Source organism: Amaranthus tricolor, chromosome 2 (assembly GCF_026212465.1).
Source record: "Amaranthus tricolor cultivar Red isolate AtriRed21 chromosome 2, ASM2621246v1, whole genome shotgun sequence".
NCBI classification, from domain to species: domain Eukaryota; kingdom Viridiplantae; phylum Streptophyta; class Magnoliopsida; order Caryophyllales; family Amaranthaceae; genus Amaranthus; species Amaranthus tricolor.
The window spans coordinates 7370912-7387409 of record NC_080048.1 but is presented as its reverse complement, the minus strand read 5'-3'; the positions used below and the strand labels follow the sequence as shown (position 1 = coordinate 7387409).

At 31.1% G+C, this 16498-nt stretch overlaps 1 protein-coding gene across 1 annotated transcript; it reads left to right on the top strand.

Moving 5' to 3' along the window:
- Positions 1 to 4136: 4136 nt before the first annotated feature.
- LOC130803956 (uncharacterized) lies at positions 4137 to 13883 on the top strand. Its single transcript, XM_057668203.1, has 12 exons — positions 4137 to 4277; positions 8888 to 9289; positions 9375 to 9632; positions 9735 to 10010; positions 10112 to 10582; positions 10666 to 10950; positions 11031 to 11332; positions 11423 to 11605; positions 11694 to 11810; positions 11898 to 11970; positions 13586 to 13693; positions 13782 to 13883. The coding sequence occupies exons 3-12, from the start codon at positions 9552 to 9554 to the stop codon at positions 13827 to 13829; spliced, it is 1944 nt and encodes a 647-aa protein (XP_057524186.1). The 5' UTR covers positions 4137 to 4277; positions 8888 to 9289; positions 9375 to 9551; the 3' UTR covers positions 13830 to 13883.
- The last annotated feature ends 2615 nt before the right edge of the window (positions 13884 to 16498 follow it).

The following is a 16498-nucleotide window of genomic DNA, read 5'->3' as shown; positions in this document are numbered from 1 at the left end:
TCATCGATTATGACGAAAGTTCAAATTCCTTTGACATTTTCGACCGTTGTGTTTGCAATTGGAGGGTTCAGATGTTCAGAGGTTAAATTGGGTATTAGAGTTTGTACTCGTTTGGATTTGGGTGACAATGGTCGACATTACTTTGACGCCGTGGTTGAAGGGGTAATGACTTTTAAAGGGGTTGTTATTAAAGAAGGGGTTTCAATGGTGGTGGTGGTTGTGGTGTTGGGGTGGGAGAATGGTGTTGATCGGGAAAGGGCAGAGAGAGGTTGGGGAAGAATGTTTAATTGGGGGTAATTGAGTAATTAGGATAGATTAATAACTTTAATTGAAAATTAAAGGTCATCGAACATAGTCAACGGTTATTTAGCAGGTCATCCGGTAAGGTGGCTGTATCGACATCGTGTTTGATAATTTAAAGGTTGTTGTTTGTAAATAAAAAACTTCATGACTGTTAATTCTAAAATGACTAAGCTTCAAATATGTAGTTGGTAATTGATCCTTAATGTAATAAAAGAGTTTGAATAAAAATGGTAATAAAAAGTTAATGTAATTTTAATAGGTTAATTTCAAACAATTCTAATCGTATTAAACAATTAACTATAAATGATTAGAAAATTTTACATGTCATCTTTATAATGGTTTGCCATATGCAATAATCAAATTGATATATTTATTGTTATATTTATTTAGAGTAAATGAGGTAAAGTGAATTTTATTCATTTTCTATATTGATATATTGATTGAAATAAAATAGTAAAATTTTATTTAACAAAATAAGGAAAAAAGATAAATATCAACTCCCTAATATATATTAAGAAAAATATTTTTTAAAAAAATTAGACAGACAATCATATAATTAACTAAAATGATTGGAAAATTTCACGTGACATCTACACAAAGGTTTGCCACATGAAATAATTAAATTGATATATTTATTACTATTTTTATTTAGAGTAAATTAGGTAAAGTGAATTTTATTCAATTTCTATATTGATATATTGATTGAAATAAAATAGTTAAATTTTATTTAACAAAATATGGAAAAAGATAAATATCAGCTCCCCAATATCTATTAAGAAAAATATTTTAAGAGAAAAGAATTTTACAAGCAATCATACAATTACTAAAATGATTGGAAAATTTCACGTGTCCCACTCACAAAGGTTTGCTTCATGAAATAATCAAATTGATATATTTATTACTATATTTATTTAGAGTAAATAAGGTAAAGTGAATTTTTATTCGATTTTTATATTAATATATTGATTGAAATAAAATAGTAAAATTTTATTTAACAAAATAAGGAAAAAAAATATAAATATAAGCTCTCAAATATCTATTAAGAAAAATATTTTAATAGAAAAAAATTTAACAGGAAAAAAGTTACTTCCTTCGTTCCTTTTTATTTGTCCACTTTACTTTTTTACATATTTCAACACAGTTTTTGAGCCTCAATAACTCATAGTACGCATAATAAAAAATTGTAAAATTTATATATTATAATTCTTTGCATCAAGACAAATCAAATAAGATCCCACATGAATATATTTTGTCTTGAATATACTTTAAAAATTAAATTTAAATTTCTCTCTCGTAAAGTGAAAAAACTTAAAGTGGATAAACAAAAAGGATTGAAGGGAGTGTAAATTAGCTATAAAAAATAAACAACTTCTCAATATATATTATTTGTATTTACTATACAAAATTAATCTTTTATCTAGAAAAATAACATGGCATTTGATATTGACAATATCTCTACCATTAAAATATCTTTGACTTACATTTATTCATAATTCTACTGAGTAAATTAGAAAATAGAATATACTGCATAATATATTGTCATCAATTTCTAAAATTACAGAGTTAATTTATACATATAACTGTCAAGTTGAGTGTTTTTATTGTATAATACCTTTGACTTTTTTAATATCATATGTATATATAGGCCGATGCTAAAAAAACCATGCATTGCACGGGTTTCTACACTATATTACTTTAATTAGCTCAATTTCTATATAAAATTTTGTTTTTATGATCATAAAATTCATTTTAATACAATACTATTTAGTGAGTGGTATCAATAATCAGTAATCAATAATCATCAATCCATAATCAATAATCAATAAAATATACTGATGAAGAAACGACTTGTGACACGTGTCACACTCTCATTAAAAATTTTCCCGCCTTTTTTGCATTGCTGACATAGAAACATTTGATATTTAACTTGATATTTAAGGGAACAATTAACTCATTAAAACATGTAATGTCTGTTGATTAATTATAAATATGTATGTGATCTAATGATATATTATATTTCCTTATGTAAACCTATACTTCTTTCAATGATTTGTTCATAGAAATTAAAAAGAATTTTTTTTTTATAATAAACATAATATGCTATTGCATGTCAAAATTATAGTAATTACAATTTTATAAAAACTATTTACGAACATTTCTTGACTTATTTGGGTTTTATGATTTCATCAATAAGATTAAAGATAATCAATTTGATAAATTTTATTGATTGATGGTAATTTTTTGTCTATTTTTCAAATATATGTTTTAATATAATTATAAATTATTTATTCATTTTGATAATTATATTATTAATACAAAGATTTAATGATTAAGTTCATGTTGTAAATGAATTAATATTATAAAATAATATTAATATGATCATATCAGTAAACATTTATAGCATCCGCGTTTTATAGGGAAATCTATCTAGTTAGGCAGTAATAGAAATATTTCACAATAGAAAAATTTTAGGAATTCATGTGGTGATTCTGAGTTTTTGGTTTCTCCACTTTTTTTAGTTCGTGTGATGACGTTTAGCCTCCAGCTTTTCTATATTGTAGAGAACATGTTAAGTTTTTGGTTAAATTAAATACTCATTTCGGCTAGATTTTAAAATATGTGGTCAATTACAGTGAACACGACGTTTGTTATTAAAAAAAATCCCATTACACTAGGTAAAATTGAGTGAAGTTAACAAAAACATTTTCTTTTGTCTATCACGTGGAATAGTTGAAAGCTCAAGGTCACACGTACATTAAAAAATATAAACTACATGTAGTAAAAAATTAACGATTATCACATGAAATTTCCCTTATTATTATTTAAGTTTCATTACTATTTATGATTCAACGCCTCTTTATAAGGGACGACTCTCCAGGCCCCGGCCCAATAATTAAAAAATATATTCTAAAAATGACGCGCGCAGTTTAGCCTATTTGGAATTGGTATTATAACCTATTAAAATTGGTATTATAACTTATTAAAGTTGGTATTATAACCTATTAAAATTGGTATTTGGAGTTGGTGTTATAACCTATTAAAGTTGGTATTATAACCTATTTGGAGATACCAACTTTAATAGGTTATAATACCAACTCTAACAGGTTATATACCAACTTCAATAGGTTATAAAACCAACTCTAAATAGGATTACATGGCGTACGCTTTTCTAATAGTTGTTTTTCTAAGTAATAATGGACCTGCCCATTTGAGACGCGTCTCTTATAAAGACGATCTCAAGTAAGAATTTGTGTTTATGATTAATTAAAAGAATTGAAATATTACAAGTTAAACCAAAAAAATATTAGAAAATTCCAAATGACAGCCTTATTGAGGTCTATGTAATGTTTTCATTAGAGCATTTTTATGACGTGTAATTTTGATTTGCACCATATAAATTTTATGACAATTTATCGGATGATAAATTTGTTAATTTAATTTAATGTATGAAAATTAAAATTAAATAATGACCGTTTATATTTAGGCAAATATATAGCAAATATTTTTTTTATCACCTAACGTTTAATTTTACAATATAATAGGTAAATTGTGTCTTTTAAAATAGGAGGTTTCATGAGATTTTATTTTATCATATCTTTTTCTTATTTTTTATTTTAATATTATAAATTTTATCATTTTGTGGTTAAAATAACCTTTATTGTTTAAAACTTTTCAATTTGATTAAAAATTCGAAAACATTTTAGACATTTCAAAATAATTTTAAAACGTTCATAATTCAAATATTGGTTAAAATTCCAACGGTCATCACCCCTCTTACATAAAAAGCCTTACTCTTTCTTTTTAAACCCTTCAAACTACAGATTTGTCTTACTCCCTCGATATGATCTAAACAACACTTCTAAATTTCTTACCAAATTTGTTCAAAAACATCCATTTTGTATTACCATCATTTAGAAATGGGAATATAAGAAGAGGAAAATCACAACCAAAAATGGAAGCTTTTCTGGAAACAGGTATGGTTTTTATTTAAATTCTTTTTTGGGTTTTTGGTGTTTATATTTTCTATTTTCTATTTATGTTTGTTTGGGATGAAATTGAGGGTTTTCAAAGGTATTTGAGATTGTATGTTTTGTGAATTCTCGTATGCTATGTTTAGAAATGACGATTTTATCTGGAAATTTGGAATTAGTTTAAATTTCTTATTTGGCAAATTAAAAATTTTCAAACTTTAATTTAAAAATAACTTTTCAAACCTTATTATTCTCAAATACTTCATTTATAATTTCATAATTGAAATCAATAATTTAAAATAAAATTTTTATTTTCAAATTTAACATTAGTTATTTTGGTATTGGCTTAAGTACTCTTTTCTCTGTGTGAAAATTGGGAAATTTGTTGTGGTTTAGTACTAAAATCATATTATTGTAGGTAGTAAAAGTTTTAAATTATTATCCATTTAAAAAAAAAAATATTATCCAAAAAGTTGATAATTGTGAAGATACAAAAATTTGACTAGATTTGTATAATTGATTTTGTCTTTTTCGCTTAATTGAAATTTAACTTTTTGTTGGTTTTTTTATTTATAATAAAGACAAGATAATCGAGGGTAGAAATGGTTATGAGGTGGAATTCGAGCGGTTTAGTAAGATATTTGCAATAATATTATGGTAATCTCTAACTTAAAAAAAAAAATTCAAAAATAACTTACAATCAATAAAGTGTTCCTAAAATTTTTTAGTTGTACAAAATTTAAAAATTATTAATGTTGTAGTAGGTTGAAATTATTATGACCCAAAACAACCTTACCAATTTGACAACTCTTATAATTAAGAGAGTTCAAACCAGCATAAACAATATAATAATACTGTCTACAAAGCATAGTGAAAGACTTATTAGAAGTTTGGGCTGAATCCAACCTGTGGCTCGATAGCCAGAACAACCAATATCAGAGTAATTTAAAACTTTTTATGTAATTAAGTAAATATTATTTACAAAATATTATGAAATTATTAAAATTTAATTTATCTAATTTACAAAATGTATATCAAAAAGAAGTCTTTGCCTCACACGTAACACATAATACATGTAGGTATCGTCTTCATTGCGGAGCTAACCTGAAAATGGATCTATCCCCGTAAGAGATAGGTCCCATCAAAGATTGTCAACAATTAAGTTGTTGAGTAATCCAATAAACTATTACATTTATAAATATAAGTTAATAACAAACATCTCCAATTAAATTCCTTGCTCAATTGGTAACTACTTATAAACATTATTTTATCCAAATTCAAACTCTTTTAAAAGACCGTTTGGTATCAACATAAATATGGCTAAGAACGTTTAGTTCATAACGAATCAAAACACGACTATAACATTGTAAGTTAATAGCAAAATCAAAATACGACTATTACTTTATAAGTCAAAAGCGAACAATACGACAAATGAAACATATGATTTCATTGCAAAACAAACAAAATTTTATATACCAAACGCATTTAATCAAAACTCATATAAAACAATAATATAACGACACTTAAAAACGTGAAAATACAATGGACCGTCAGGAAGTATGCTTGATTTAAATCCTGAGAACACGGGTAATCATCATCACCGAAAATACGACTCTTGCAAGAATGAAATGGGATGGGGAGTTCGAGACCGATCCGAGTAACCATTACCTATTATCAAGCTATAGATTTCACAATAATCTGGATACAAATATCTATTGCTAATTTTCAAAAACGGACATTTTTTAATGTCTAATATTTTAATATAAAATAAAACAATAATTCACTTGATTTTCTTTGAAATCAACAATCAATTCTTAAGATACCAACTAATTCATCAACATGTAAGAACCCATAACTTAATAATATCAATCAACAAAACCCTATTAAAGAAAGAATAATAACCCTAATTTGATCTCAAATACCCATTAAATAACCTTAAACATTTGAATAAAAGAATACCTAATTTATTTCATAGGTTCTAATACCACTTTATAAATCCCATATTAGTACCATGTCATGACACATCGTTACTAAAACAAGCATAACTCTATCATACGAACTCATATAGAGGCGATTCAAGTGGCTATGGGACTGTGACTCGGAGCTCTACAATTCTTATTAGTAACCAGAAATCGAAAACAATCAGAACTGCCTCGAAAATGGCAAAATTGAAAGTTCAGATTCTGAACTGAAATTTCAATATCTCAAAATACCAAATTTTATATTATAAATCAAACAAACCCAAATAACCAATGCTAATCAACACCAACGAGAATCCAATTACTAATTGAACCCATATACTCAACTTAAATTCAAGTTGATGCTTAACTTTGACTCAAAGATCCAAATTGAAACCACAAACACTAAACTACTTAATTTACCCAAAAATTCAACAACAATTGTTTATACTTAAGAACTTAAACCTACTTTAAAACATTCAATTTATCCTTAAATAGATTAGTTTGTGTACCTTTGAGCAATATTAATTCCACACAAAATTTCAAAAAACCAAAATCAAGATCCACTTTAGCTAGTAAATCCTTCAATGGCTTGATGAACTTCAAAACTAGTTTCCTCTTGATGCTAATTTAATTAATCCCATAAAAGCCTAACATAAACACATACTATCTAAATCATTGGGGTTTATGAGCTAAGGATGAAAAGATAAACTAAAATTTCAAATTTTTGGGGTTAGTAAAATCCACAAATTTCTTTAAGAAGGAAGAAGATAATGAGGGAGATGGGTGATGGTTAATCTCATACTGATTTTTTAAGGATATAACTCATTATAATGAGTCATATAGTAATTGATAAGTCACAAATTAGATGGCAGGAGTATTAATCAATTATGAGGTGTATTATACATCCATATTTTTCATCGTATAATTTACTTTGTCCCCAAAAATAATAAAACTGATATCTAAAATTCGTAATAAAATTTTACTTTTAAAATGACAAACCCATATTAAAATAATAATTTTTAACAAAGATGTTTTTATAACTGTTTCATTCTCCCCTACTAAAGAAATTTCGTCCACGAATATAAAAACGTATTCGTTAAAATTATTATTTTAATAAGTAAAATGAGTATGTCATTTTAAAAGTAAAATTTTACTATGAATTTTAGATATCAATTTTATTATTTTTGAGGACAAAATAAATTATACGATGAAAAATATTAGTGTATAATACATCTCACATTTGATAAGTATTGTGCGAAGCTATACTGATACTCCTACCATCTAATTTGTGACTGATCAATAACTATATGACTCATTATAATAAAATCTAAGGAAAAATTGTTAAAAATAAACCAACCTTTTGTTGGATCCGCTAAAAATATATCAATTATTGTTTATTTTTAAATAGACTCACCTATTCGATATAATTACTGAAAATAAACCCACCTCTTGTTTATTTCTACTCAACTAATTGATTTTCCCTCACTTCCATATATTCAAAAATTGTTCGAGAGCCTAGTTCACAAAATATTATTCCGAACTCAAAAGAAAAAGAACCAATTACAAAAGCACCAACAAAAGGCTTTACCAAATCTGCATACATTACAAAACCGAAGTAGAAAATGTATATCTCACTAACTTTACAATTCCTCAAAGTTTCAAAAGGTTGCGAATGGATACCAGAAAATCATTTTAAAACTCAAAGGTTTTATGAATTTATTTTAGTAGATTCAAACTGTTGAGATCCAACATATCAAGGATTCTTCGGGAAAAATTATTTATTCAAAATGTATTTTTAAGAAAATTATTTCTTCTGCAGAATGAGGAGGCTCTTATGCAGAACTTGTACATATATATATATGTGTGGGGGGGGGGGGGGGGGCTATAACAAAAACTTGTACATTACACAAGCTTCTATATATACTAGTTATCACTAATTTTCTATTTTCATTGTGTCGTGTTTCTCTTCATAACTAAAAGGTTTTAGGAAAAACATGCAATTAAAACAACAACCTTAAATGATTTAATTTTATTATTTATATTTTGAATGTTATATTTCTAAGGTTATACAATGTTTAATTATTCAAAGTATATATTTTTAGGAATGTGGTTTGTTGTTTATTATTTATATTGTGGTTTGTGGTTTGTTAATTAATTATTTGCATATTTAGTAAATATGTTTGTTATAAATAAGTATATATGTTTAAAAGTTGTGTATTAATTTTGTTTTGAATCAATTAATCACACTAATTAGGATGACAAACGATTGTTCTTGGATGTATGGAAGCATTGAATCGTCGGAATTTATTGATGGCGTATTAGAATTTTGTAGTATTGCGGTTGAACATCAAGTTAGGACGGGGGGAGTTGGTTTTTATTGCCCATGTGTCAGTTGCGGCAATGTATCAAAGGTAGATAGCGTTGATATCCTTAGGGAGCACATACTTCGACGTGGGTTTAGGCCTCAATATCATGTTTGGGTTTGGCATGGTGAGGAGGGAGTTTACAAAGAGAAAAGTGTTGTTGAGGAATACATTGCACATAACACTATTTGTTATATATTATTGTGTTGAACGTATTAGAATTGTTTTAGTCATATTCTTAATATTACTTAGCTTATGTTCTAATATATTTCTATTCATACTCTTTCAGGTACTGATATACAATGCATCTATTCAGAGACGAAATTGTCCCCGAGATTGAGACCTCGGATAATGAGCATCGTAGTTACGACAGCGAAGAAGACCAAATTGTGAGATACGAGCGTATGGTTGAAGACGCTCCACCGATTGACAATGATTTTGAAACTGAAGACGCCTCACCAATAGATGCTCCCACTATCAGTAAGAAAAGAAAAGGGCGAGGTCCTACAAAAAACCTCAAAGTCACAGAACCCATGCATTTGGAATACAATGCATTGGGTCAACCCTGCGGAAAATGGCGTAGGCAATATGTTAAAAATAAGTGGGTCTATGTATCCGCAAGCTTTCCATATTGCACGCATGGAACGAGGTTCTAGAGGGTTTGAAGAACTCTCTATGGCATGATACTGTGGTAAGCAACTTTACTATTTTTACTCATTTATTTTCATTTTAAAATTAATTTGATTGATAGTAATAAATATAAATTTTTTTTGTAGAATCTTTTCCACATCGAGAGCGATGAGGACAAGAAGAATGTGTTTCTTTCAGCTGTTGCTGAAAGATTCAGACATTTCAAATCCAAGCTAGTAACTGGCTGGATTACGAAGAGCCGTGCCCGTACGACCAAAAAGGTCAAAACGGGAAACGAAGGTGGAGAGCAAGCACCTTCGAAGATGCCCTACGAAATATGGGGTCACATATCGAAAAGGGATTGGGAGGCCTTTGTTGCCAAAAGAACAACTCCCATAGAAGTTGTAAGTATTTCATATTATATTATAGTTTACCAATTTGAATTTACTTCTTTTGATTCAGTCATTAAACTAATACATGACATTCGATTTCTATTGATTAATTAGGAAAAGCGTGGTAACGCTTCTGATTCTGCAAGCAAAAGGAAGTTTTACCATCGCTTGGGCCAGAAAACGTACGATGAGGTCCGAAAAGAGTGGGTGGATGCGGGTTTATACCCCAATCAAAGTTCATCCACGCCCTCATCTACGACTACCTCCGCATCCGTGAATACTCTTGCTGGAGATCGGGTGCGTGATTGGTATTGCGGGCTTCATTCCCGAGATGCAAGTGGTAAATTTACCATTAATGATCCAGGAACGAAGAAGGTTGCTGATGCTGTGGTGAGTTTTGAAATTATTAAGTACATTCTTCATTGTTTTGTATTCTTTGGCTTTGATGTACTTATACTAATTGCTATATATGTCACTTTTTATTTGAACAGATGGACTGGAAGGAAAAAGAAGCTACGGGGGAGTTCACCCCAAGAGGCAATGTTGACGCATTGCATATGGTCTTAGGGAAAGACCACAGTGGGCAGGTAGTCGGAAAAGTAGGCGTCCGCGTGGGGTTACAGAAGGCATTCGGCAAAGAGTGTGTTGCTACTCAATCCCGAACGGCGCTGCGGGAAGAAGCAGCAACCCTCCGAGCGGAGATTACGAAGGACGTTCTCGCCAAGCTGGCCGCCGTGTTGCAGAAGATGGGAGTACCCATTGTGGACTTGGCAAACCTGATTGTCGAGGATCAGGAAAGTCAACATGGGGATACTAACGCTTTGGTCGAGCCAACACCCGAGCCCATTACCCCCGTAGCACCCCAGCTCATTAATAATACCCCTGAAGGGGAAAACACCACACTGGAGAACATAAACTTCGTTGCTCAATATCCGGAGCCAACTCCGGAGCCAGTGCTACAGGTACATAGTTTTTAAATATATAAGCACTTATTAATTTAATATTTTATTATGATGCTTATAATACTAAACGACACAATTTTCAGGAGGCGACTCCTTGTTCTATTTTGCTGCCTCAGTTAGGTGTTGCTAGTGATAGCGACTTAACTGAGGTTACATATGGTGTGGCCCAGCCAAATAAAGAGGGTCAAACAGTGCATTCAATATCTGTTACAAGTGGCCACATTAGTGTGGCCGTGGAGGCTATTGTAAAGGGGTTTGAAGATTTCTCACTCCCAATTACAATGCCAGCATGGAGCCTTGAGAAACTATCAGACGCCCTAGGTAGTTTCGTCACATGGCCATATGCTTGGGTCCGATTCACTAACATGGTAAGAATCATTTGTACCTTATTTATTTTTATTTTTTTAATTGCATGCTCACACTAATTTAATTATATAAATTGAAATAGCAAAAGAGTCCAAAGGGATCTTGGAGAGAGGTCGGTTCCTCCGCAAAAGTGTCGACTGGGTCAAAGTCGATGCCAAGCACTCCAATTTTGACTGATGAGGAGCTAAAAGATCTCTCTCAAGATTGCAAATGGCTGCATTATTGTGCATCTCGCATAAGTGAGGAGGACCCAATCATTTTGAACCTGCTGAAGGAGCAATACTGCTTTTTAGAGAGCCCGTTTGTAATTATTGGTCCTAGTGACATCGGGCAATTTTTGAGAGGAGAGATGCTGAATGTAACTCTTTTCCATGTCTACATGAGGTGATGTTCATCATCTTACAAGTTAGGCATTGTTGTTTAATTGTTTTAATAACCGAATTACTAACAAAATTTTCTTATTTGTGAGTTTAGTGCGGCTTACGAGGAGCTAAATTCTTGCGAACCTCCAATAAAAATTGGATGGTTTTGCCCGGAGTCGATTTCGGGTAGTAAATGTAGAAATGATCCAGATGAAGTCAGATCATACATTGAGACTGCTTTGACTAATTCCCTTGCATCTAAACACACATTCATTCTGGCTCCATATGTGGAAGAGTAAGTTTTATTTTTGAAATTGAACTTATCTTTTGATTTTTAAAGTCACCTAATCTCTAATTTGTTGATTTTAAATTTGTGTTTGTAGTTTGCATTGGATACTTTTGATCATATGTCCTTTAACGAACACTGTGCACGTCTTCGACTCATTACAAAAACCTCAAAGCCCACCTCGCAACACAAGATTCAAAGCGTTGTTGAATGCGTACGTAATATTAATTATTTTACCAATTTGATTTAATTAAGTGTTATATATATATATAAATAGTATTACTTTTCCCATGCGTTTCAGCGCAATGAATAGAGTGCGTGGACAAATGGGATCTACATCCAGAGCCACATTTCCAAAATGGACAGCAATAAAGGTACACAAATTCGATTTTATGCGTTTTTAAGCGTTTTTGTCAATTTCGCGCGTAAAGTAGGTCAAACTTGGTTTGTTATGCACGAAACTTGGCACACAATACTATTTGGCATATATTATTGTGTTGAAATGGTTAGAATTGAAAATAATAGTCATATGCTAGAAATTAGAAGTTAAGTTGCGATTTTAAGGGTTTTTAAGCGTTTTTGTCAATTTCGCGCTTAAAGTAGGTCAAATTTGGTTTGTTATGCAAGAAACTTGGCACACAACACTATTTGGCATATATTATTGTGTTGAGATGGTTAGAATTGAAAATAATAGTCATATGCTAGAAATTAGGTGTTAAGTTGCGATTTTAAGGGTTTTTAAGCGTTTTTGTCAATTTCGCGCGTAAAGTAGGTCAAACCTTGTTTGTTATGCACGAAACTTGGCACACAACACTATTTGGCATATATTATTGTGTTGAAATGGTTAGAATTGAAATAATAGTCATATGCTAGAAATTAGAAATTAAGTTGCGATTTTAAGGGTTTTTAAGAGTTTTTGTCAATTTCGCGCGTAACGTAGCTCAAACTTGGTTTTGATGCGAAACCGGGGCTGATTAAGGCCTTGGTTATGCAAGGATTAATGTTGTGCGTAAGCTTTGATTAATGACACAGACATAAACTACAAATGATCATGAAAAGAACACGAAACAACCACAAACACTTAAACAATTCTAATCTAGCAAACTGTCGAGCAGCCCTCCTTCAGCTCAGCTTCTAGGAGTCCACGGGGATTGTTAGAATGGTTTTAGGACCTTGATAGCTAGATCCAAGTACCAAGATTCCATTTCCACTTTAGCCTAGGTCTTGGATGCATAGGTTTGGTCTCCACGTGTCGTGCAAGGTGGTCTGGTCACTAGTTTGCTGCTGTGTCAATTTCGCGCATAAAGTAGGTCAAACATGGTTTGTTATGCACAAAACTTGGAACACAACACTATTTGGCATATATTATTGTTTTGAAATGGTTAGAATTGAAAATAATAGTCATATGCTAGAAATTAGGTGTTAAGTTGCGATTTTAAGGGTTTTTAAGCGTTTTTGTCAATTTCGCGCGTAAAGTAGGTCAAACCTTGTTTGTTATGCACGAAACTTGACACACAACACTATTTGGCATATATTATTGTTTTGAAATGGTTAGAATTGAAAATAATAGTCATATGCTAGAAATTAGGTGTTAAGTTGCGATTTTAAGGGTTTTTAAGCGTTTTTGTCAATTTCACTCGTAAAGTAGGTCAAACCTTGTTTGTTATGCACGAAACTTGGCACACAACACTATTTGGCATATATTATTGTGTTGAAATGGTTAGAATTGAAAATAATAGTCATATCCTAGAAATTAGGTGTTAAGTTGCAATTTTAAGGGTTTTTAAGCGTTTTTGTCAATTTCGCGCGTAAAGTAGCTCGAACTTGGTTTGTTTTGGACAAAACTTGGCACACAACACTATTTGGTATATATTATTGAGTAGAAGTTGTTAGAATTGAAAATCATAGTCATATTCTAGATTTTACGTGTTAAGTTGCGATTTTATGCGTTTTTAACCGTTTTTGACGCTAACATCTATTTTCTCTTAGTGCTTTCAACAACCTTCTTCTTCCGTTGACTGCGACTACTACGCGCTAAAGTATATGGACGATATTATAAAATCCGTGAAGGACTTTGGAGTCGAAAATATAGATGCCGTAAGTATTTGTTACGTTCTTAATTAAATATATTATTGGTAAAATCTAATGTTTCTATATTAATCTTTTATTTATATATTATATATAGGTTTTAAACGACATTCCGAGGGAAACGCGCCCTTTGAGAAGTGAATAGATGCGCGAATTAAAAGACAAGATTGCCGCGTATCTTGCTAATATTTGTCCTTGATAAATTGTAATTAGTATAGATTATTTTTTATACTTTAATGTATATTATATATATATATATATATATATATATATATATATATATATATATATGTGTACGTACATAATATTATATTATATATACGAGCAAGAGTTTATTATTACAAAGAGATTATTGTTGATTATCTGTGATTATCGTTCGATTAATCACTGTTGTTACATTGTATTATTATTGGATTATTATAAGGATAAAACGGAAAAAAGAAAAAAAAAATTGAAGTATTTGCTGCCTTTTTGCCCCTAACCGCAGCAAATAACCCACCATATTTGCTGCGGTTTTTGCACTGACCGCAGCAAATAACCCACCATATTTGCTGCGATTTTTGCCCCTGACCGCAACAAATAATGCCCTTATTTGCTGCGGTTTTGAACCGCAGTATTTAAAGTAGGACATTTGCTGCTATCACTATTGTTGGGGGTCTAAACCGCAGCAAATAAGGGCAAAAAAACCGCAGCAAACAATGTTTTTTCCACTAGTGTATTTTAATAAAATCGGGTATCCGAATCCGACCCGGATCACGTTTTTAGGTATCCAAAAAATCGAATATCCGAATTTTGGGATCCGGGTCGACCCAATATCCGGTTTTGAACACCCTTGATTAGAAGTAGGGATGGTCATGGGGCGAGTCTGGCTAGACCCGGACCCGGACCATATTTTTTTTGGATCCAGACCCGGATCCGGACCCTAAGGGTCCAAAATTTTCAGACCCGGACCCTACGGGTCTGACAGGGTCTAGGGTCCTTAATGGGTCTTATACAAAGTCTCTTTGATTTGTCAAAATTGAACCTTTTTCGAGTTTTTTTATATTTTTGTAAGCAACTTATTATCGTATTACAAATACTTATTCGAGTCCATGAAATTCAAATACAAAATAATTACTAAAATGTAAAAACACTTGTCTAAATACATAATTAAAAATCAAATATAAAAGACTATATGAGAAACATAGTTTATATTCCATAACATTAAAAATTACAATAAATTTTGATCAATCTTCTTCAACTTCCTCAAGATCCAATTGTGCATTCATCGCAACATTTCGACTTAAATATAAACCACATTCATAAAAATAACACAAAAAAATCTTTGCATTCATTCATAATATCAGAAATTCAGAATTCAAAAATATAAAATTTAAAATTTAAAAGTTTAGGGTCCGGGTCCGGGTCTTCACCTTAGGACCCGGACCCGGACCCGTCAAAAATTTTTTGGATCCAGACCCAGACCCGGATCCGACGGTTCTCAAAAATTAAGACCCAAACCCTTATAAAAGGGGCGGGTCCTACAGGGTCCTGGACCCATGACCATCCCTAATTAGAAGTGGTAATGAAGATGTTGTATAGTGATAATGGTGGAGTTAATAAGAAGGAGAAGTTGGAGGGAGATCCAAGATAAAGTTTATAGGTGAGAGTTTTAATTTCCTCTTTTGTGTTTTTTAGTTTTTAAATAAAATTAGAGCACCTAATCAAAACATGACATGTATCATTTTAATTTAATAAGATGGAGTATCATGTTATTCTAGGTAATCATAATTTGTAAGCTCTTTAGTTGCAGTTAAGAGCAAAAGGTTAAACCTTTGTAGAATAATCATCAAGTTAAACTCTTTATCTGCAGACATGCTAAAGGTTACTCCCTCCGTTCTTTTTTGATCTTCCACATTACTATAATGGGTAGTTTCAAAAGTTCTTCCACTTTAGAATACTTTCTATTTTTGGAAAGTTTTTATCCCAATTTTACCCCTTAAAATACCCTCTTTTATCTTAATGTACCCGGAATCATCCGGATACATTTATTACTCATTTTTGGTCTTTGCATTTTTCATTATGACGCCTACTGCCTTCATGAATGGTCATTTCTTCCTTCTTCCTCTTAAACGGTCCATTCCCTCTCTTCATGAACGCCATTTTCATGGCTTTTCCCCTTGTTTCTTCTTCATTTTTAGTGCATTTTAACTGCATTAAAATGTAGATCGGTTTATTCTCATCATTTTGTGGTTTGTTTTGTTTGTTTTGGCAAAGGTTCGAAATTTAAGCCCCCTGTTCTTTCCCCCTGTTCTTGAATCCTCCATTAACTTCCTGTTGAATCTTTAAGTATTTTCAATGGAAAACAACGAGTCTAAGAGTGACTCCACAATTCCTTCATATCTTTATGACAGCCTATGCGATTATGGTGAGTTGTGTTCTTGTTCCCTCAATGGTCGTTCCCATTCCTACTCCAATGAAATTTTGAGGTAGTCAAAAAAAGATCTTGAGGCATATCAAAAGGTACTTGAAGATGATGCAACTTCTGTGTATAATGAATCTCCACCAACTTCTCATATTGTTGAAAAGGTAATTGAAGAAGATGACATCAATTTGGTTGTCCCTGACACTCCTGAAGATGTTATTGCGTCTAGGGCAAAATTGAACCCCAAAAAACGTGCTTAATGATTGTAAGGTTGTTCTGATTTTTCGTTTTATTTATTTTTTTGTTAATTAAATTTGAAAAAATTGGAGCTGGTTTTATCTATTGTTGTTTGATGCTGGATTATGATGATCTTGTATTTATATTTGATGTTTGTTTTTTCGTTTGTTTTT